General features: G+C 35.9%; 1 protein-coding gene across 1 annotated transcript in view; it reads right to left on the reverse strand.

Moving 5' to 3' along the window:
* Window positions 1-20916, reverse strand: part of Oatp26F (Organic anion transporting polypeptide 26F) — a 101837-nt gene extending 80921 nt beyond the window's left edge. Inside the window, exon 1 of the mRNA XM_073968532.1 lies at window positions 20480-20916. Within this exon, the coding sequence (XP_073824633.1) occupies window positions 20480-20666 (187 nt within the window). The 5' untranslated portion in view covers window positions 20667-20916. The remainder of the gene's footprint in view (window positions 1-20479) is intronic.
* Between the last annotated feature and the right edge of the window lie 860 nt (window positions 20917-21776).

The following is a 21776-nucleotide window of genomic DNA, read 5'->3' on the forward strand; positions in this document are numbered from 1 at the left end:
CTCAAGGAATTAAAATATCGACCAAAAATAAATTTTTTATATTTTTCATACAAAAGTAATGGTCCATTTCACCCGCTAAAGAATATCAGATCATCATTCAAAATTGTAGGCATCTTTTCGTGACTATTGATGTACAATTGCGGCTTCTAGCGAGTTTATTATTACACTACAAACAAATAACGGGATATATTTTTGCTATAACTATGTTATCTGATCAAGCGCACCATCATAAATGGCATCAATTGAGAGGTCATGCGTTCCACTTTCAAGTATATCTGACTTGTCCGGATAGTCACTTCCAGGAATTAAGATATAAGCTGTATATTAAAAATTTTCACAATTTTCACACAAAAGTTTTGGTCCATTTAACCCTCTAAATATTATCCGATCGCCATCTCAAATTGCAAGCTTCTCCTTTTTGATATACTCTTACCTTATTTAAAATTACGCGTTGATCGGACTATTATTGAGACCTACAGAGCCGCTAGAAAATTGGATAAATATTATGTTTTTGGTCCATTTCACCCGCTAAATATTTCACGATCATCACCAATAAGAATAGGGATCTATTCTGATCTGAACCCGACCTCCATACAAAATTTCGTGACGATCGGTCCATAATTGCGGCCTGGAGCGTGTTTACAATTTATAATCGACAGACGGACGGACGGACACACATCTCAAAATCGCTTTATCTCGTCGAGATATGAAGATTGGTATACCACATTGGGGGTCTCCGACGAATATTTCGCGGTGTTACATGAATTTTTACCAAAACAAACTTATAATACCCTTTTCCACATTGTGGTATAGGGTATAATTATGTTTGCCTAATAATTTAAAAAATTCACATTTTTGAAAAAATTATTAAAAAAATTATTTGTACAACACCACACAACGTTTGACTCCATTCATAAATCAATGCACGGTTGTTGAATTAGGTGCGTTGTCCTTTTATTTACCGTGAATTCAATGCAAATATCCTCCAAAAGTATGCTATAATAATTTGGTGTAACTAATTTCGAATTTCGAAATTTCTTCTCCCATTTTTGCTGTTCCCACGTCGTTGAGAATATGGAAAGCGTTGAAATGGGAAATTTTGCTCCCGTGGGAAACAACTCCCATGGGAATGTTCAGAGTAGGGCTGATATTGTGGTTCCAACAAAAGAGAAAAATAATTTTCTTTCTGCATGCATTTGCACACAAAATGTTTTAAGGAAAAACATGAATAATTTTTAAAAGATTCTATTTCAAATATTTCTTTTTATTTTACGATTTATATCATACCTTAACAACATGAATTTAATTACATATAATTTTTCATTAAATTTAATACATTTTGCACATTTACATTCTAACAATAATAAAGTAAATGAATAAAACAACAAAAAATCAAAATGTTTTATTTGCATACAAAGATAACATATAGGATAGCGAAAAATCGGACAATTTTCTTCAGTAGATTTTTGATATCAATCGATCCTAATTACAATAAAAAAGTATTTCTTAAAGTAAAAAATTAAACTCGCGCCACGCCACGGCAGTATTTTGACCTAATTTGTTGGTTTTCCCTATTATATTGAAACTAGAACATAACTAGAACTACTGGTTCTAGTTAGCCCAACCTTCCAAATTAATGAGTTTTAGCTTTTGCAGGATATGTTATCCTTGAAATTTCGATTAGAAAAATATATTTCTACACATATCTGATAATTATGAAAAGAACTTATCGAAAACTTTTAGTTCTTACGGTCCATAAAATAACAGAAATAGTTGGTCAAAATACTTATTCCAAGGTATGTAGGCGAATCAGGTAAAAATACAAAAAGCCTTATTTTTTCAATTTTATTAAAATAATTACGCCTATGACTGGCTGTAAGTAAATTCACCATACATTAAAAAAGAATACGAATTCAGACATTCGCCTAGAGAGATATTGTTTCCGCTAGCAATGAATTGTGGCATTAATTTGTTTTAATCCGGCACATTCACAGCAGCAGATCAAATAATTTCTTGTTTACACTCGCTCTAATAACGAAAGAATTCAATTTTAATTCTTACGTGGGCGGCGGTTTCGTCTTTTGCCCTCTTGAATGGCTTACCATTAGAGTAAAGTAAATAATCAAATCTTCCGCCAGACAATGAAAAAATGAATAATTATACGGTGCAATGAATTTTCGTTATCAGCGTATAAATTCTCCCATAGATTTGGGAAATTTTCTTTTATCCATTTAAAATTGACAGATTTTTTAAAGAAAATTGACTGTCACCGGTACATGTAAACAAAACATAAGAAGTGACAATACATTACTATCATTTCAAAAATTAATAAAATTGTGAAATTAAATAAACATACATACATAGATAAATAAATTTTACGTTCGATTAAATAAAATGAAATACATAAATGAAAATTCGTTATGTGTTCAATTAAAATTTTTTGAAAAATCATTCCTCTAAGTGGATAATTACGAGTACTAGCAGATAGTACTATTCGTACAAAGATGTTTGGAATTGCTAAAAATGTATTGAAGAAGGAAAAACTGGTTCAATTTTTTGTTTTTGAAATCAAACCATTGGATTATGGATTGGATTTTTTATTGTATTGTGTATTGCAATTGTAACATGCATAACAAAAGGAGATATACCCATAGATCCCTTTAAGGATATACATAGAATCACTTTCTGAGTCGATTTATGCATACACGTCCGTCCGTTCATAATTGCACTACATACATTGGGGTGGGACGATTTTAACATCTTAAGGGACGCTTCGCGTTTCTGATTCCTGGGATTGTACTAAGCAAAAAAGTCCACTAGACCATATGTCTACGGTGAAAATTAAGCCTCCCGATTTTGACTTGAAGTATTTTTTTTATCCGACTTTTGTCACGTTTTTTTTTTTTTTTTTTTTTTTGATATTTTGGCATATAACAGCCAAACCATTTAGATTTTTGATCATATTTTAACACAAAAATTGTGGCCAAGACAATAATTAAGAACTCTCTAGAACATCCCCAAAGCATTTTTGAACATTAGGTGTGTACGATAACTTCGCAAGTGAAAAGTACTTGCAAGCACTCAGCAAGTTCTCAGTAACCTCTCTCCACCAATTTTACTCTCTCGAAGCAAAAAATTTGCAGATTGTTATCAAACAGCAATTTGCAAAAACTTGCAAGAAGTCAGCTGATTTGACAAACAAGAAGTTGGCGGAAAAGATTAAATTTAACAATTGAAGGTGTCTACCATTTCTTTATTTTCCATTTTTTATACCCTCAGCCTTTAGGCTAAAGAGGGTATTTACACTTTGATACGACCAAAAATGTGGCTCATCGAAATAATGGTTTTAGACCCCAAGTATGTTTATACGATATCCGTTTCAGACAATTTTGAGTCGATCTAGCAAAGTCCGTCCGTCTGGATGCAGCGCACGATAACTCTCGAACGGATCAATCGATTCGGTTCAAATTTTGGGTATCGAAATATTTTGTCCAGATTTGATTTAAGTTCGAAGATGGGCCATATCGGTCCACTCCTTCAGGTACCTCCCCCACAAAAGTTCAAAAATGTTCGGAAAAATTGTCCGCACGATAACTCTTGAAGGGAGTAAGCGAATTAGTCCATACTTTGCACATCGTGACATTTCTACCAGACATAGATGAGGTTCCAATATGGACTCTTTCGGGTACCTCTCACACAAAATTTTGCATAAATGCAGTTAAAGGCCTGCTCTCGATTCGCTTTGATTTTTGTTGCAGCCACTTGTATTCACTACCCCCATTACGACAATATAATTTTTTTCAGGAGCAAGTCCATACTTCCTCAGAAATCAGCACAAAAACTACAAACAACCCATATAATACCATGCGTCGTAGTTGGAGCGCACGATAACTCTCGAACGGATCAACATATTTGGTCAATATTTTGTCCAAACTTAGTTTAAGTTCGAAGATAGACCATATCGGTCCACACCTTCCGGTACCTCCCCCACAAAGGTTCAAAATGTTTCGCCAAGATTGTGGGCATGATAATTCTAGAAGAAATTTGGAAAAAGTATAGTTTAACAACTCCTCTCTGATCTTATTAATTTGTGATGCAGCAGGTTGCAATTGCGGCCCCTGTTACGACGTTGTAATTTTTTTTTGTGGGCAAGTCCATACTTCCTGAGATAATGACCCAAAAAGGTTCAGAAAATCCTACCGGCACCACCTAAACTGGCTAATGTGTAAAATAACCCTTTAAGAGAGAAATCGATTTAGCTCAAACTTTGTATATTGAAAAGTAAAATTGAAATATATTTAAATTCAGAAAATTAAGTACAAAATTTTTTTATTAAGAAAAATATCCATAGACTAATAAAGAACAAAAATATTTCCTACAGATTTGTATTAGGTCCGAATATATACTACATCGGATCACTCCTACGGGATCATTCTGAATTTTGTTCCAACATGTAGTTTTTTGCGGCCCTTTCCATCCTGGAAAATTTTCCCAACAGCTAAAAAACCTACAGAAGTATTGTGTTAACTTTTTTCTTCGGGTACGTGGCTGAGGGTATATCTCTATCGGCTCAGCTGACTGATACTTTCTTACTTGTTTATTTTCCATTTCCTTCAGGTACCTTCCCTACAAAAGTTCAGAAATGTTCGAAAAAATTGTGCGCACGATAACTCTTGATTTGGTCCTAATACATCTACCAGATATAGACCAGGTTCGAATATGAACCATATTTGTCCAACTTGCATTCGCTGGATCAAATACGATGGTAACATTTTTTTCAGAGGCAAGTCCATAGAACAGCCCGAAAGTTGTAAAAATCTCTATGGTACCATACGTAGTGGCTGGAGTGCACGACAACTCTCGAACTGAACCGAACAACATCGTCATATTTTGTCCAAATTTAATTTTTAGTTTGAAGATGGGCAATACCGGTTCACTAATATTTAAAAAATGTCACTAAAATGGTAGCACAATATCTCTTGAACGGGCAACCAATTTGGTCCACACTTTTGATCTCCTAATATTTTGTCCAAATTTCATTTAGCTTCTAGGGTACCTCCGCCACAAAAGCTCAACATTTGGGATCCTTGGGAAATGTATACCGATGCTGTTCGTTGTGGTCTGGCTTCGGTACATAAGGCTGAAATCATTTCTGCCTCTTATGTGACGAGGCCCTTATAATTCCCTTTCCAATGCACAAATATAAAACATGCTGGAACGCAGTGCATTCATTGTGTTTCTCCTAATCCATGGATGCACCGCTTTTTGCTGGGATTTGATACGTTTAAAATAAAAAAGAAATTAGTCACCACAAACTACAAAATAAGTTATTTTACTTACATTATCGTTTTCCATAATTTATTTAATAATTTTTTTCCTTTTTTATATCTATTGATTTTAAGAGCCAAACGTTTGTTTATGTTTTTGCCAAGAAGTCCGCCACAAAACATTCGAATTTAAATCAGAATCAAAATTTTCCTTGCAAAAACTTGTAAACAAAAGTCTCCAAAACTCTCCAATATTCTCTCTCAATTGTCTCCAAATTCTCTCTCTTTTACTTTGCAAGTTTGTTATCGAACAGCATTTTGTAAAAGTTTGTGCAAATTTGCACAAACTTTTGAGTTATCGTACAGACCTATTGTTCATCCTTTATTTGTTATTTTATTGTCATATATTTATGAAAGTCTGGGATTTCATTCCCACCGGCGCAAAGTGTTGCCACGTGGACAAAAATCAAAAACTGCGCTGTTAACTTTTACATATGTTTATATTTTTTATTTACCCAACCTTTACACATGCCAGTGACAGTTCGAAAAATTCAATACATACACAATATTTTACTACCACAATTACATTTTTTGAATTGTCGACTCCACTGGCACTAGATTTTTCATGCCAGCAAAGTTTTGAGCTGGCTGCCAATGATATGTCGAAAATGAAAAAAGAGTTGCCGAGACTATTTTTTAATCCATGTACATTTTTGTTTCTTTTAAGAACACGGTGCTCTTGAGTCAAATTTAAATGGAAGGTGCTTACACCTGAGAAGTTTTTGCGGATTCTGAAACTACAATGTTCATAGATGAGAAAAATCAAAAAACTAAAAAAATCGCCGGAGCGCTTTTTAAATAAATCGCGATTAAAGTTGACATTTTTAGGGGTTGTTTAGGTTTTCACGATTTTGCTTAGAAACCGCAAGTCCTATCAAAATGAGATTGAAGAAAATGAAAGTTATGAAAATTCTCTACAAGATTGACCTTTACGGTATTTTTGTAGGTTTTACCATTTTTGAGATATTGAAGTTCAAATTGGGACAATGCATTGGCTGTATCGCCCCCTTATAAAACAATGTCATGAAGGGTGCGCCTTAACTAACTTTTAATGAAAACCGCTTACACAGGGGAAGTTTTTGTGAATTCTGAAACAACAATGTTCATAGATGAGAAAAATCCAAAAACAAGAAAAAATCGCTGAAGGGATTTTTAAATAAATCGCGGTCAAAATTCACATTTTTAGGTGTTTTTTAGGTTTTCACGATTTTGCTTGGAAACCGCCAGTCCAATCGAAATGGAGCTAAAGAAAATCTTGTAGCTGTGAAAATTCTCTACAGGATTGATGTTTATGATTTGTTCTCAGGCTGTACCATTTTTGAGATAAAAAAGATTAGTTTACATTTTTTTTGTTTTTGTTTGTCAGGGTTTCGCGATTTTGCTTGAATACGGCAAGTCTTATCGGTATGGGACCTGAGAAAATCTTATAGCTGTGAAAATTCTCTACAATAATGGCTTATGTAATTTTTCCTAGGTCGTACCATTTTTTTAGATATATAAGTTTAAGTTGGGAAATTGTAGTCATGACATTGTTTTATAAGGAGACGATACAGAATTGAACTGAATTTGAATTGTCCCAATTTCAACTTCTATATCTCAAAAGTTGTAAAACCTACGAAAATATCATTAAGGTCAATCTTGTAGAGAATCTTGATAGCTACAACATTTTCTTTATTACTGTTTTGACAGGACTTGCGGTTTCCAAGCAAAATTGAAAAAACCTAGACAACCTCTAAAAATATCAACTTGAATCGCGATTTATTTAAAAAGCGCTCCGCCGATTTTTTTAGTTTTTTGATTTTTCTCATCTATGAACATTGTAGTTTCAGAATCCGCAAAAACTTCCCATGTGTAACCACCTTCCATTTAAATTTGATTCAAGAGCACCGTGAGAATGCAAAGATTTAATGCATATTTTCAAAAAGATTAGGAAACACAAATAATACGTCTTGGCAGCTGCAATATATTAGTTGTTAGTAAAGACATAATTTTGATGTTTTTCATGCAAATATAGGTTGATAAATAATTTCCCCTCTGGGATTATACAATATTGAAAAGGCGGCAATACCAGATTCATTATGTTTATGACTGAAAACAATCTTAAAAAGAAATATGAAATAAAATAAAAATAGTAAAATATGTTGTGAATTTTGTTTTAAATCTGAAATATAATGCAATTTTGTGTGTTATATGCGGCTTAAAATAATTTTGGAATTGAACTTGCATTGGCATGTGTAAACACACAAGAAAACTGCATGCCAGTCGAACACTTTTTCGGCATTTTCGAGTATAATACATGTACTCAATTGGCACCAATTTACTGGCATGTGTAACGGAAGTGTTAGCTCTTTAAATATGAAAAATATTTCCCAGGTAATCTGAAGCGATAATCATATGAAATTTAGACGACATTTAACATAATATTTTCTGAAAAGTTTTTTGATAATATTAAAAGTTTTGGATGGGGATTTGATGGGTGGGCTATAAATATAAAATTTTAGTAGAATAAGTTGACATCAACTGCACATGGGCAAAGTACCGTTACCTAGAATTAAAAATTTAAATTTGATAAAAAATATATAAATTCTTAATATTTCGTAGAGCATATCTTTTGATTGCCACCTATTGCCACCTTGGCTCTTGATTTCCGTTAATTGGACATCTCTTCCGAAGCGAAATGTGTAAAAACATTCTGCCCATCCCTGCAACCTTCTGAGATATATCGGTTCAGATTTTATATAGCCCCCATATATATCTTGCCCCGATTTTGCTATTACTCGGTCAATTTTGATCGAAAAGCATATTTAATATGTGTTATTTTCTTAAGCCCCTGAATAGCTACACCGATTTTCACAAAAATCGGTTCAGATTTGGATATAGCCCCCATATATATCTTTCCCCGATTTTGCTATAACTCTGTCAATTTTAGTTGAAAAGCTTTCAAATTTTATATGTGATATTTTCTTAGGCCCATGATTAAAAATAGGTTCAGATTTGGATATAGCCTCCATATATATCTTCCCCCGATTTTGCTAAATTTCGCTCAATTTTTGATGAATAGCCTTCAAATTTAACATGGGAGGTTCCTCAGGCCGCTGTTTTACCGTTGACCTAGGTTGATGAGCGTAAATATCAAATTTGGTCCATATCGGTTCAGGTCTGAATATGGTTTCCATAAATAATTTCGCCCGATGTCACTCAATTACATTGCGTGTTTAGTGCATCGAATACGGCAGAAAATATTTATGAGAGCTTTATTAAAATCTTAACCGATTTTTTTTTAAAAATCGGTGAAACTGGAAAAGGGCTTAAGAAAGCATCCCATGTTAAATTTGAAGGATATTTTCCAAAAATTGACCGATTTATAGCAAAATCGGAGCCTATATCCAAATCTGTACCAGTTTTTCCGAAATCAAGTCAAAATCGGTAAAACTGAACAGTGGTCTGAGGAAACATCCCAGTTAAATTTGAAGGCTATTCATCAAAAATTCATTTATAGCAAAATCGGGGAAACATTTATATGGGAGCTATATCCAAAACTGAACTGATTTTTATGAAAATCGGTGAAACTACTCAGAGGCCTAGGAAAATACTACATACTAAATTTCAAGGCTATTCGATCAAAATTGACCGAGTTATAGCAAAATCGGAGAAAGATATACATATATGGGGGCTATATCCAAATCTGAACCGATTTTTGCAAAAATTTGTAGATCTACTTAGGGGCCTAGGAAAATATTACATACTAAATTTGAAGGCTATTCGATCAAAATTGACCGAGTTATAGCAAAATCGGGGAAGATATATATGGGGGCTATATCCAAATCTGAACCGATATGAACCAAAGTTGAAATTTTTCATTCATATGCCCTTATAAGTTCTTGTGCAAAAATTCATCAACCTAGGTCAACTCCTTCTATTTTTGTCCACTTTTGTATGGAAGCGGCAACACTGTGCGGCGTATGATTTATAAAAACTATTTTATTTATTGTATGGTGTTTATACGCTAGGGGCTATAACTATAATTAATTCGCCTTATTTTTGAAACATTTTCAACGATCTGTTTCTAACTTTTATAATTTTTCATCGATTTCATTCATCCAAAGAGCATTGTAATATTGACTTTGTAAACGTGGAAATCTTATAAAGGAAATATAAAATCCGTATATACTAATATTGCACTTTGGCCGACGAAAAGAGACCCAGTTGTTCAAATCAAAATCGGGAAACTCGATTTTCACTGTAGTCATAGGGTCTAGTGGACTATTTTGCTCAGTACAATCCCAAGAATCAGAAACGCGAAGCAACCATTTTTTCATACAAATCGTCTCAGCCTAATATATATACAAATCTGCAACACTTTTCAGATCCAAACAATTGTGAGAGAATTCTTTAAATCTCAGAAATCATACCTTGTTATGATTGGTAAGTTAATTTGTTCAAAATACTGACAAAAAGACGTCCATTGTTGGCATCCACATTATATGACATTTTTAATGTCAAAAGGTATATATCCTTGAAGAACTCATTATACTGCATCCATTTTTTTGGTTAATTAAGAAAGAATGAACCTATCTTGTCGAAATTTAAAGTCAAGTTGTTTGATGTTTAACAGTGTTAATAAAATTAAATTTAATTATATTGTAGACCATAAAATGAGCGACGTCTAATCTTTAAAAATTGTGAATAAAAAGTAAGAAAGTATCAGTCAACCTCAGCCTCTGACCAAAAAAGAAACAAACACAATAATTATGCCGTATATAAAATATATTGATTTTGTATCACGGTTTTGTTTCAAAATACGTGGAATCTGTATGTACCGTATTGTGGGGCTATACCAAATCATTGACATATGCGAAAAAATAATAAGCAAACTTCTGATTCATAGAGAACTTGAAATATCAAATTACGTTAAACTAACAGCCTGTTTATGCATTTCGAAACAAAAATGTGTGCGCATGAAACACACCCAAACTTTACTTTTGGAAATATTATTTCCTTTGCTTTTACTTCAAAACAAAAAACAAATTTGAAAAACACACTCAAATTTGGTAGTGTTTCTTAGGCATTAATTTTCTTATCGACATACATAAACAGGTCCTAAGATTGGAAGAAATTTTTGAGAAAGTTTGAGGGCTATAGTGCACTCTAGCCCATTTAGTATGTGCCGCACAGTGGTTCAGAATCGTTTTTTTCCTGGTCAAAATTCTGTAACTTTTGAACGGATAGAGATATATTCATAATTCTTTTTCTGTTAGATAGATAACACAATCAGCTTTCAGACGAATAATAAGCGGTCAAGTTCGGTCTGGTAGTTGCAGAGAAATTCAAGGTCAAAGTTAAACTTTTGAGTTTTTTAACTATTTTTCATCAAAATATGAGTGGTTTTTTGGTTTTTATATCTTCCTATATATTAAAAATTGTCAAAAACCAACAAATGAACAAAATAATTACCAAAAAAAAAAAACTAAAAAAAAAATAGAAAAAATGTCGAAACATTTTTTTCAAAAATTTGTAAAAAAAAATTTTACAAAAAAATTTCAATTTTTTCAAAAATTAAAAAAATTCTCCTTGGGATTTAATAAAACTTATATAACTCGTATAAAAACTCATATACTCAAAAAAGTTGTAATTTGTGTCAAAAAACTGTAATTCATATCGACGCCTCCAAACAATAGTATGCTAAGTCGACTTAGCATGTTTTCAAGTTATTTACATTTTTATATTTAACGTCCTTTAACTTAAATTCTGTCAAATTTTGGTAATGATCGGACAATCCGAACAGAAGTTATAAACAAATATTTACTTAGCATAGTACTGAAGATCAAAGAAATTTCCAAACTTTTAGAGCTTGTCCTGCAAAACTCGCTATTCAGAATTAGCAAACTATTATGTGGAGGTGTCGAACGTCCTTTAACTTAAATTCTGTCTAATTTTGGTAATGATCGGTCAATCCGAAGAGAAGTTATAAACAAATATTGACTTAGCATAGTACTGAAGTTCAAAAAAATTTCCAAACTTTGAGAGCTTCTCCTGCAAGACTCAATTTTTACACTTAGCATACTATTATTTGGAGGTGTCGATATGGAAACAGTATAGAAAAACACACATTTTTACCCATGTAATTTCAATAAATTGAAAAAAGTGTTAAACGGACGGAACGGGACGGGTACAAAAGTATATATGGGCTGGAAGAGGAGACTTTCGGGCATCTTTCTAGGAAAACAGAACTTTGTTTCATGTTGTTCCACAAAAGTTCTAGTCCACTAAATTTGGAATTTCATAACATTTAGTACCCGAGGAAAAATAAAATAGATCATGTTGTGTAAACGCTACGGTAATTTACTAACTATTTACTATTTTTAAAGGCCACAATCCTACCTACCTTACAAAAAAACAATGAACACAATAACTGTTATAGTTTCAGAGAAATAGCTTCGTCTTTCTCCAGAAATTTGCAAAAATGACGTATTTCCCAAAAATGGGGAAAATGCCCGTCTTTAGGGGCACGCCACGCCCACACCTTCCAATATTTTGGAGTAATTTTTTGGTTTCCTTAGTTTCAATATGTTTACTATCGAATCCCATATAGAAATTAAATATCTTTGACAAAACAAAATGTTGATCTTTGGCCAGGAAAATCGATTCCTGAACCATTGAGTGCCGGCAGGGTTTTTTTGGAGATTTACGGGATTATCACAGGAAGTATGGGCTTATTCCGGAAAAAAATTTACCGTTGTAATAGGTCCTGCAACTTAATACAAAACTTTATAAAACAGAACGATGTGCAATATTTGGGCCAATCAGAAACTCCCTGCGAGAGTTATCTTGCGGATTTGCCATTTTAGTTGGTGTCATCTGGGTTTCCTGGAGGTTTTAGGCCATTATCTCAGTAAGTATTGACGTGCACCCGAAAACAAATTGTACCGACGTAAAAGGGTCGTAAGGACAACCTGCTAAAAAATTGCAAAACGATTCGAGAGGAGCTCTTAAACTTCACTTTTGTATGGGAGGTACCCGAAGAAGTGAACCGATATAGTCCATATCCGATAAGGAATAATGCGATGTGCAAAGTTCACACCAAATCGATTGCTCCCTTCGAGAGTTATCGTTCACACCATTTTAAAGAAAAATTTTTAAATTTTGTGAGGCAGGTACCCAGAGGAGTGGTCCGATATGGCCCATCTTCGAACTTAAACTAAGTTTGTGCAAAATATTACGAAGTGGAAAATTTGTCATTCAATTTCTTTTGAACCCCGCGTGAATTTAGTTTTTGTACTCGCCGGATTAAATGAGCCCTTCCGCGTTCGAATCCAACCACTAAACGGTGGATATAGATACCTAAAAAATAGGAAAATCTGCAAAAATATATTTAGAAAAATCCGCGTACTAAGGCGCGATTTTCTTTGAAAATTTTTACATATGGAAATGGAATCGTTTATAATATTTGCGAAAAAGTTGTAATGAATTACAGAGATAAGCTAGCAAATGGTTCTTTTATCCAAAATTGAATGTGGAGACATCAACTGATTTTAACTAATTTTCGAATGACACGCTTTTTAATTTTCACATTTTTGAATTATTGTAATTTCAATATTACTCTTACATTCTTATACAACTAAGCTTTCGCGATGGTAAACCATATTTCTTGATGCATTTTTTAGCAGAATACATTAATTACACTGTGCTACAGTGAAAATTTGCAGGGCTTCTGATGCATAAATTCGGTATTGTGGGAGTCCATGGAAGACGAAAATACATTTGGTTTCTTTGGGTCACTTTGTTTTTTGAATTTATAAGGGTAAATATAGTGAAAAGCGGGGTTTCATGGATTTTCAACTTAAAACGGACATAACTTCTTTTTTCCACAACGGACTTTTACAGCTTACTTTTATCAAGAAGGAAATTTAGTTAGCTTTACAAAATTGGAAAAACCAATGAAATCGGTTGAAAAATGCTTGAGTTATGTCATCTTTAGTGTTTTAACTTGTTGGGTTTTCCTTTATAAAAGTTGGTACCTTAGTGCGTATGATTGTGCTTTGAATTTGTCTACTTAATAATTACGCACAAGGTACCAATCTTTTATAAAGGAAAAACCAAAAAGTTAAAACACTAAAGATGACATAACTCAAGCACTTTTCAACCGATTTCATTGGTTCCAATTTTGTAAAGCTAACTAAATTTCCTTCTTGATAAAAGTGAATAATTTTGCAGTTTGGTGTCTTCTACGCAGCCTAGAGCACGAGGAAAACCATTTTCCCGTTTTTAATGTGTTTTTGTCACAATTAAATCACTATAAACTAACCATTTGTTACCCGATTTTTAAAAATTATGGCTTGTTCGAAAAACATGATTTTCACCTGATTTTCACCAAAAAAAAATATTTGGAACAATATTTCAACAATAAGATTTTTCTTTGTTGTGGTTATAATATGCAATTTATGTACCCAATCTTTATAAATTTGGTTTCATATTTTTCTACTCATTATCTAGATTCTGTACATATAATCCGATTCAGCTGAAAATTGGAGAACATAATTTAGTCATAGTAAGAACGCTATTGCTTTTGGTGAAATTCGGTTAAGATTTGGATATAGCTCCCATATATATTTTCAGCCGATTTTAGGTATTTGATGCACGAAATATGCTATATCTGTCCAATTGTAATGAAATTTGAAATGTGTAACGGAATTTGGTCTAGAAATAAATGTGCCAAATTATATCGAATCGGTCAAGATTTGGATATAGGGTTAGGTTAGGTTGATAAGAGGGGTGATACTAGATCACCACATGCCCATGTGGACATACACTTAAGCCATAAGTAGGCCTGTTGTGCGCTCTAATTTTGGGTTATGGAGGATTATACTTTTTTTTTGACTTAGTCTAGGATCTCTGTCCTATTTACATAGTCTCTGATCTTTTTGAACTCGATTGTCCTAATTTGGTCGAGTCCTGGTATAATGTCATTCCCTAGTAACTGGGTTCTCAGATTTGTGAAGTCTTGACAATGGCAGAGGTAATGTTCCAACGTTTCGTCGTCCTCTCCGCATGCTCTGCATTCACTGTTTTCTGCACAACCTATTTTGTGTAGGTGCGCTTTTAGACCTAGGTGACCTGTAAGGATTCCTGTCAGTCTACTAATATCTTTTTTACTTAGTAAAAGTAATTCTTTTGTTTTGTCCTCGTCTGGGTTTCCCTATAGGATTTTTGTGTTTTTTCCCTTCTCTCCACTACTCCAGAGGGATACATGTGCATTTTTTGCCCATGTCTTTAGTTCTAGTCGCGTAGCTTTAAACGGCTTAGCGTTTTCTAGACTTACCGTTGGTTGCTCCTTGGCTTGTTTTGCCAAGGAGTTTGCTATTTCATTACCCCTAATCCCGGTATGCCCTGGTACCCATATAATGTTTACCTTACCGTGTTGGGAGTAATTATTTATAGATTTAATACATTCCAAGACAGTTCTAGATTTCACTGTCTTGGTTGATATAGCTCTAATGGCTGCTTTGCTATCCGTAAGGATATTTACAGTGGTAGGCCTTGTGTGTGTATCAAACCAAAGCAGACACTCTGTTATCGCCCGGAGTTCCGCCTGCAGGATCGTGTTATGATCCGGCAGACGGAGGGAGATTTCCGTTTCCGGTTCCATTATATAAAGACCCAGTCCGGTTCTCCCCCCTAGCACAGCCCCATCCGTAAACCCACAGCTTCCAGCGGGAATCAGTGCTAGAGCTCCCTCGATCCACATGTCTCTGTCAGGTATTGACACTTCACACAAGGCTACTTCACTAGTTTCAGGTATACGGTCCGATACTACCTGATTTATAGATTCACCCGTTGTGACCTTTAATATGTTTTGGTGGTATGTTTGGTGGCTCTTTTCGATCCACTCGCTCATCGACTTTAGCCTTACAGCTGCGATGGCTGCCTCATACCTTACCTGAATCTCTATTGGGTGTACAAACAAAATTGTTTCTAGAGCCCTAGTCGGTGTGGTCCTCATTGCTCCGCTAATGCTTAGGCAGCATGTTCTTTGGACCTTTTGCAATATTTCCACATTGCATTTTTTGTCCATGGCTGTCCACCATACCACAGACGCGTAGGTTAGAATTGGTCTAATTACGCTTCTGTATAGCCAGTGTATCATCCTAGGATTGAACCCCCATTTTGAGCCTATCGCCCTTCAGCAGGTTGACCAACATATTTGGGCCTTGTTGGCCCTTTCTTGTATGTGGTCTTTCCATTTAAGTTTCCTATCCAGAATTACTCCTAGATATTTAACTGTACAAGAGATATTTATTGTCTTATCTAGAAAAACTGGTTCCTCGTAGTGCCCCATTTTCGTTTTCCTAGTGAATAGACATAATTCTGTTTTTTCTGGGTTGACGTTCAGACCTCTCGGCCTGGCCCAGTTAAAAGCAATTTTTAGAGCCGTTTCTGCTCTACGACAGAGTTGATTCGGATTCTTTCCCCTCAGAAGTATTATAACGTCGTCTGCGTAGCAGACTGGGTCAAATCCTTCTTCGGTTAGGGTCCTCAAGAGACTGTTTATGGTGGTAACCCACAACAGAGGTGAAAGTATCCCTCCCTGTGGCGTTCCTTGTCCAACTTTGTCTCTTATTTTCACGTCGTATAGCCCGCAGCTTATCCATCTATTCCTTAGCATGTGGTTTATCCAGTTCCTTAAGGCCCTGTCTACCTGAAACTCGTCTAAGGAGTGGATAAGTGTCTCGGTGCTTACGTTATTGAAAGCGCCTTCGATGTCGATGCATACAGCAAGTGTGTACATTTTCATTTCGAAGGTTCTTTCTATGTGGTGTGCTACCTCATGCAATGCGGTTTCCACTGATCTGCCTTTAACGTATGCATGTTGTTTGAATTTAAGCATATCGTTGGGGATCTTACTCTTTATCATGGTGTCGACTGTCCGTTCCATTGTTTTGAGTAAGAATGAAGTTAAACTTATCGGTCGATAAGATTTTGGTGTTGCATAACTTGCCTTGCCAGGTTTGGGTATAAAGACTACCCTTGCCTCCTGCCAGGCTATAGGAGTGTATGCAAGTTTTAAGCATGCATTGAAGATCCCGACCAGTTTGGACGCAATAAAGTCCACTTCCCTCTGTAATAAAGCCGGGAAGATCTGGTCTGGTCCAGCTGCTTTATATGGTGAAAAGCTTAAAATGGCTTGTTGGACCATTAAGCTGTCGATCTTTGGTGCTTCTTCCGATGAGTTAATACATTCCGTCAGTGTTAACCATGGTATTCTGCGGGAAGTGCGTTTTCATCAGAAGGCCTAGAGTTTCTTCTGTTGTTTCAATCCTTTTTCCATTTCCATCGACCAATTGCTCGGTCTGTGTATGGGTTTTAGATAGAAACTTTTTAATCTTTGAAACGTCATTTACACTATCCACCTGTTCGCAGAAAAGCTTCCAGGAGTTTCGTTTGGCGTTTCTTGTTATTTTGTTGTATTCCTTTAATTTTGCCTGATAGTTGTCCCAGAATACAGCTGCTTTTTTACGTTTGGCCCTATTATAAAGTCTGCGGACCTCCTTGCCTTTATTCCGAATTTCCCCTGTCATCCAGGGTTTTTCGTAGGCGGATTTCCTCTCTCGAAGGGGACAACTTTCCTCGAAAGACTTTACTAGTGCCTCAGTTAACTTTAGGACATCTCTCTCTATGTCCTCCTTACTTAGGCATTCCTCATCTGGTTGCCCAAGTCTTTCTTTTACTCGTTTTCCGAACTTTGTCCAATTTGTTTTGGATTTGTTTCGGAAGGTTATCGGGTTAGGCGATGGCCTAGCTATTTTAAATCTAATATACTTATGGTCTGAGAAGGAGTGTTCCTCCAGGACCCTCCACTCGTGTACCTCGTTTATTAAATTTTCTGAACATATCGTTATATCTAGTACTTCCTCCCTAATTCTATTAACAAAGGTTGGCGTATTCCCGGTGTTAAGTGTAATTAGGTCGTTAGTATTTAAGTAATCTATAAGGGCTTGTCCCCTTTTGTTAATGTTAGTACTACCCCACGAGATGTGGTGAGAGTTAGCATCGCTACCTACTAGTACTTCGTTACCTGTTTGCTTTATCCTTCTCACCAGTTGCTGCAATTCCGACGAAGGTGGTAATGTCGGGGAGTCGAACGGCAGGTATAATGATGCTAGGTATATGTTACCATTCCCCTGCTTCAATACTGTAACGTCCGACGATGACAACTCTGGAGAAAAAAGAAAGCATAAGTTTTTGTGGCATATAATGCAGGTCCTCGGTCGGGATCCCGTATTTGCGTAAAAAAGTTGATAATTTATATGGTTAAGTCCAGAAACCTTGTTTTTTATGGTCCAAGGTTCTTGGATTAAACCAATATGTATATTACCTTTAGTTACTTTGTCCATCAGGGCTAGTGTTGCCGTTTCGCTCCAATGGAGGTTGATCTGGATGACCTCAATCATTGGTCCTCCAGAAGGTTGGCTTCTTGGGAGTCGCTAATTTCGTCTGCTCCTCCCTCCTGAAAGCCTTTTGGTAGGTTGACCTCTTGGTTATTTGGTTTGGCAATCTCCTCCTCACCAACTCTTGCCTTTCCAACTTTGAAGTAGACCGAGTTCGAGACGAAGAATGCCTTGCCCTTGGTTTTGACGAGCCCGGCTAGCGAGAGATCGTCGATCCCCATCACAAGGAGAGTGCCGTCTTCCTTCTCCTCCCTGTGGAAGACCTCCCATCTTTCCACCTTTAGGGCCTCGTTTTGTACGCCAAAGACCTCGAGCATGCGCTCCGTCTCGAGCTTGCAGCCATACCCCTTGACGTACACCGATGCTTTGGTTAGGTGAGGAATTTCGTCTTTCCTCACCAGTTTTAGTCTGCCACCTTCCCATGGAGTTGCTATACTGCTGACTACCTCCCCGAGAGCTGCAGAGTTTGCGTGTGAGTCCAGGTGGTACAATAGGAGGTCCCCCCTTGGCTCACAGCAGTTTATTTTTATTGAGACTCGTCCTTGCAGGATTTGTTCCAATATTTTATCGTTGATCGATTTCTCGATCTCCGGTAAGTACTCTTTGTGTAGCCTTCCAGATCCTTTACTAGTATCGATTACTGCGTAGCACAGCTCGTCCTTGTAGTATCTCTTGGCTACCTTGGCGTAAGTCGATGGCGGCTCCGTTCCGGTTTCAGCGTCCATCTTCCTCTTCTGGGTGGTAGTAGGCTTCTTTACTGAGTCCTTGGCCACCGCAGAAGATTCCGACGTCGCGCTCACCTTCTTTTTGTCAGAACTCGCCTCTTCAGTATCATTTGAAGGATCCTTTTGGCAGTCTCCTTGGCTTTTGTCCTGACGAGGTTTGTTCTGGGCAATTGAAGGTGGGAAGCCCTTTTTCTTCTTACTGGGTTTTGCCACGTTCTGCTCCTCAGGAGACCTTGTCCTCTTCGCCGCTTCCGAAGAAGTGGAGGGACTTTCTGTGGTAACCTTTGAAGCAGCCAGCTGTTTTTCCTTCTTTAGTTTTGCCTGGTTCCTCTTAAATTTCTTCCTTTGGGCCCCAGACCACTGCACTCTTTTCGTCGTGAGCTTTGCGATGCTCTCGCTCACTTCTTCTACCATCTTGTGGACTTCCTCTTTCATGGGATTTTCCACAACGGTGGTGTTTGTTTTGCCGCAGCTATCGGATTCGGAATCAGGGTCGCTACCATCATCAGATAGTTGGGTCAAGTTAATCCTCCCCCTGTGCTGCCCTTTATCATCCTCCGTTTTTACACTAGGTTGTGTGCTTGTAGCATTACCTTCGACCACAGATGCCAAGGCACCCACATCTATGGGAGATTGCTCAGATTTGGATATAACTTTCAAATTGTTTTATATATTCACATTGGTGTGGGGTATCATATAGTCGGCCACGCCCGACTTTGATCCTTTTCTTATTGGTTTAATTTTTAAGGCTAATTGGATAATTTGGATTTACTTCGAGATTGTTTTTATTATTTGTTGATTTTTCGCAAACGTGAAAATAAATTTAGTAAATATTTAAACATATACGGAAAGATATGGAAAGCTGTTAATGATTTATGCATACATTTTCTCATAAAACACATAAGAAATTTTTAAATATTTTTTTCTTTATATGAAAATAAAAACCGCTATAACTTTTGCGCGCATCGACCAATTTTGTGAACAAGAACGGATCTAAAACCAATTTTCCCCCTTAACCTCTATACAGGGTGTTATTTCATGGGGCTTTACTTCAGTACGCCGACTAATTAATTAACCCTTTCTCTCTTTATGTGTTCAACAATATGATATCCAGGTCTTCTATAAGATGACCTCAATGTCTTCTATAAGATGACCTCAAGGTCTTCTATAATAAGAACTCAACATTCCAATTACAGTCGATTTGGTTATATCTATATAGCTCTCAAATTACATTAAATTCCAAAAATAGTATCCATATTCTGGATGTTAGTTGCTTTGAGGATATGTAGGACGATTTTCGACCATAAAATATATTGTTTTCAGAAAATACCACCGATATCTTCCACTGTGTGGTAAGTTCTTCCTTGGAAAATTTAAATTTTGTATGTAAATTTTGCAGTGATGCACTAAAGGCAGTGACGATGCACATTTGTAAACATATTGTCCGTATTTCGTCTTGTTTTCATTCAAAAATGCTTTTCAACTATAAAAAGTTATAAATGAATGGCTTTTAACATGGTTATTTCACTTGGCTTACTTGCACTGCTATTATTTTGAACACGAAAAAACCTTCCTTAGCAGAAAACTTTAATGGTGTTTCTAAATAATTTCATATTTATGAAAATATTTTAGCCCGTGAGGTCTGGCACCTTATAAGTATTCGCCTGATGCAGATAATTAAATCACTTTAAGGATTTATAGAAGCATTATTGCAATTTTGCTACATAGCATTCCCGCACTGCTATTTTTTGCACGGTACTGCAACTACTTTCATTTATTTATTTTATTTTTATTTATTTAAATATTTATTACAATTAAAAATTATAATAAACTTATAGCTAAAAGCACTAGAAACTACGGCTAGCGGCTAAACTTTCATTTATCATTATTTCAAACACAGACTTCCGATTTTCTTAACCTGCTTAACCTGTTTTAAGCCGTCTTACCTAATTATATTGAATATTGTTGTTTGTGAACTTACCTTGCATTGCTCCGCCCCAGCATAGCCAAAACAAAGCCCACTTAGCATTGCAAAATCTTTGCAAACATTTGGGTTTATAGCGATACCATCCATAACTTTGAGAGCCCATGAATGAATCCGTCGAAGATGATCTCTGGTCAATAGTCGATGGTGTTTGCACTTGATTTGAATCGTTGTTGTTATTCATTACCTTTGCTTTGTTTTTTTTTTTTTTTTTTTTTTTTAGTTAGCAATGGGCATAGGAACCCAATATATTTTCTATTTTCATTAATTTTCACTGATTTTTTATTTATTTCAACATGCTAATATCCACTTGACTTAAATTCGAATTGAGCGTTACATTAAACTATTGTCTTTACGATGCAATTTCCCGTTTTGAATTGAGGAGCGCGCAATGCTTCGAACGACATTACAATACGACTCGTGAAATGTAACTAAACGATGTGACCATCATGAATTCCTTTAAAGCTAAAACTTCGTATGAACGAAACAACTTCGTGAGTCATACATACGACCAAACAATCATAGTAGTGTTGTTGTGCTGTTAACATTTCGTAGTTATGTTTACTGTTATATCCGAAAGATCTCCACGAATCACAGGATATGGCATACGATTCAATTTCATTCGAAGCATGCCTGAAATTTACATCAGCATCGTGTTCTATCATCAGTGTTGGGCCTGGAGTGGGGGCAAAACTGTTAATCGTTGAGGGCTCTGTTAAGTGTTTGTATTATTGAGTGAGAGTGACTGCGTGCGTGGGAGGTTGGATGTTTGCTGGTCGTTTGGGTATGGGAAGAGAGACAATTGTTTCAGTTTTCACTTCACCACCATCAAAAGCCCACTTACCCCATAACTCTTCGGCCCAATCGCACATACCCGTACACTGACACAGAATCAAAACAAGCAAGTGTCAACGCTGCATAAGTAGGTGGGAATTTTAATAAACCAAAACAAGAGAACATCAACAGAATTTACCGGCTTTTTTTCATGCTGACTGGGCGAATGTGAATGAGTTTATCTTACGCACGCATTCATGCCCGCGTAGTCGTCTCGCAACCATTGTCATCCTCGTCATAGTGACTGTTTCAGCAGCTTATAATTGCCCTGGATAATAATTCCATGACACCAAGGTGTTTATTCCAGTCAATGTACATACTACCACCCCACAGACTCTACTGCAACATTTTTGAGTCTATTTAGTTTGACAATGCATTTGAAATGTTTTGTTAAATGAACCAAACAAACAAAATGGTGTAGTATAATTTAGATTGTCTGTTGAAATTACTCTTCGACTGA

This window comes from Musca autumnalis, unplaced genomic scaffold (assembly GCF_047663935.1).
Source record: "Musca autumnalis isolate F117 unplaced genomic scaffold, ASM4766393v1 scaffold_2, whole genome shotgun sequence".
NCBI classification, from domain to species: domain Eukaryota; kingdom Metazoa; phylum Arthropoda; class Insecta; order Diptera; family Muscidae; genus Musca; species Musca autumnalis.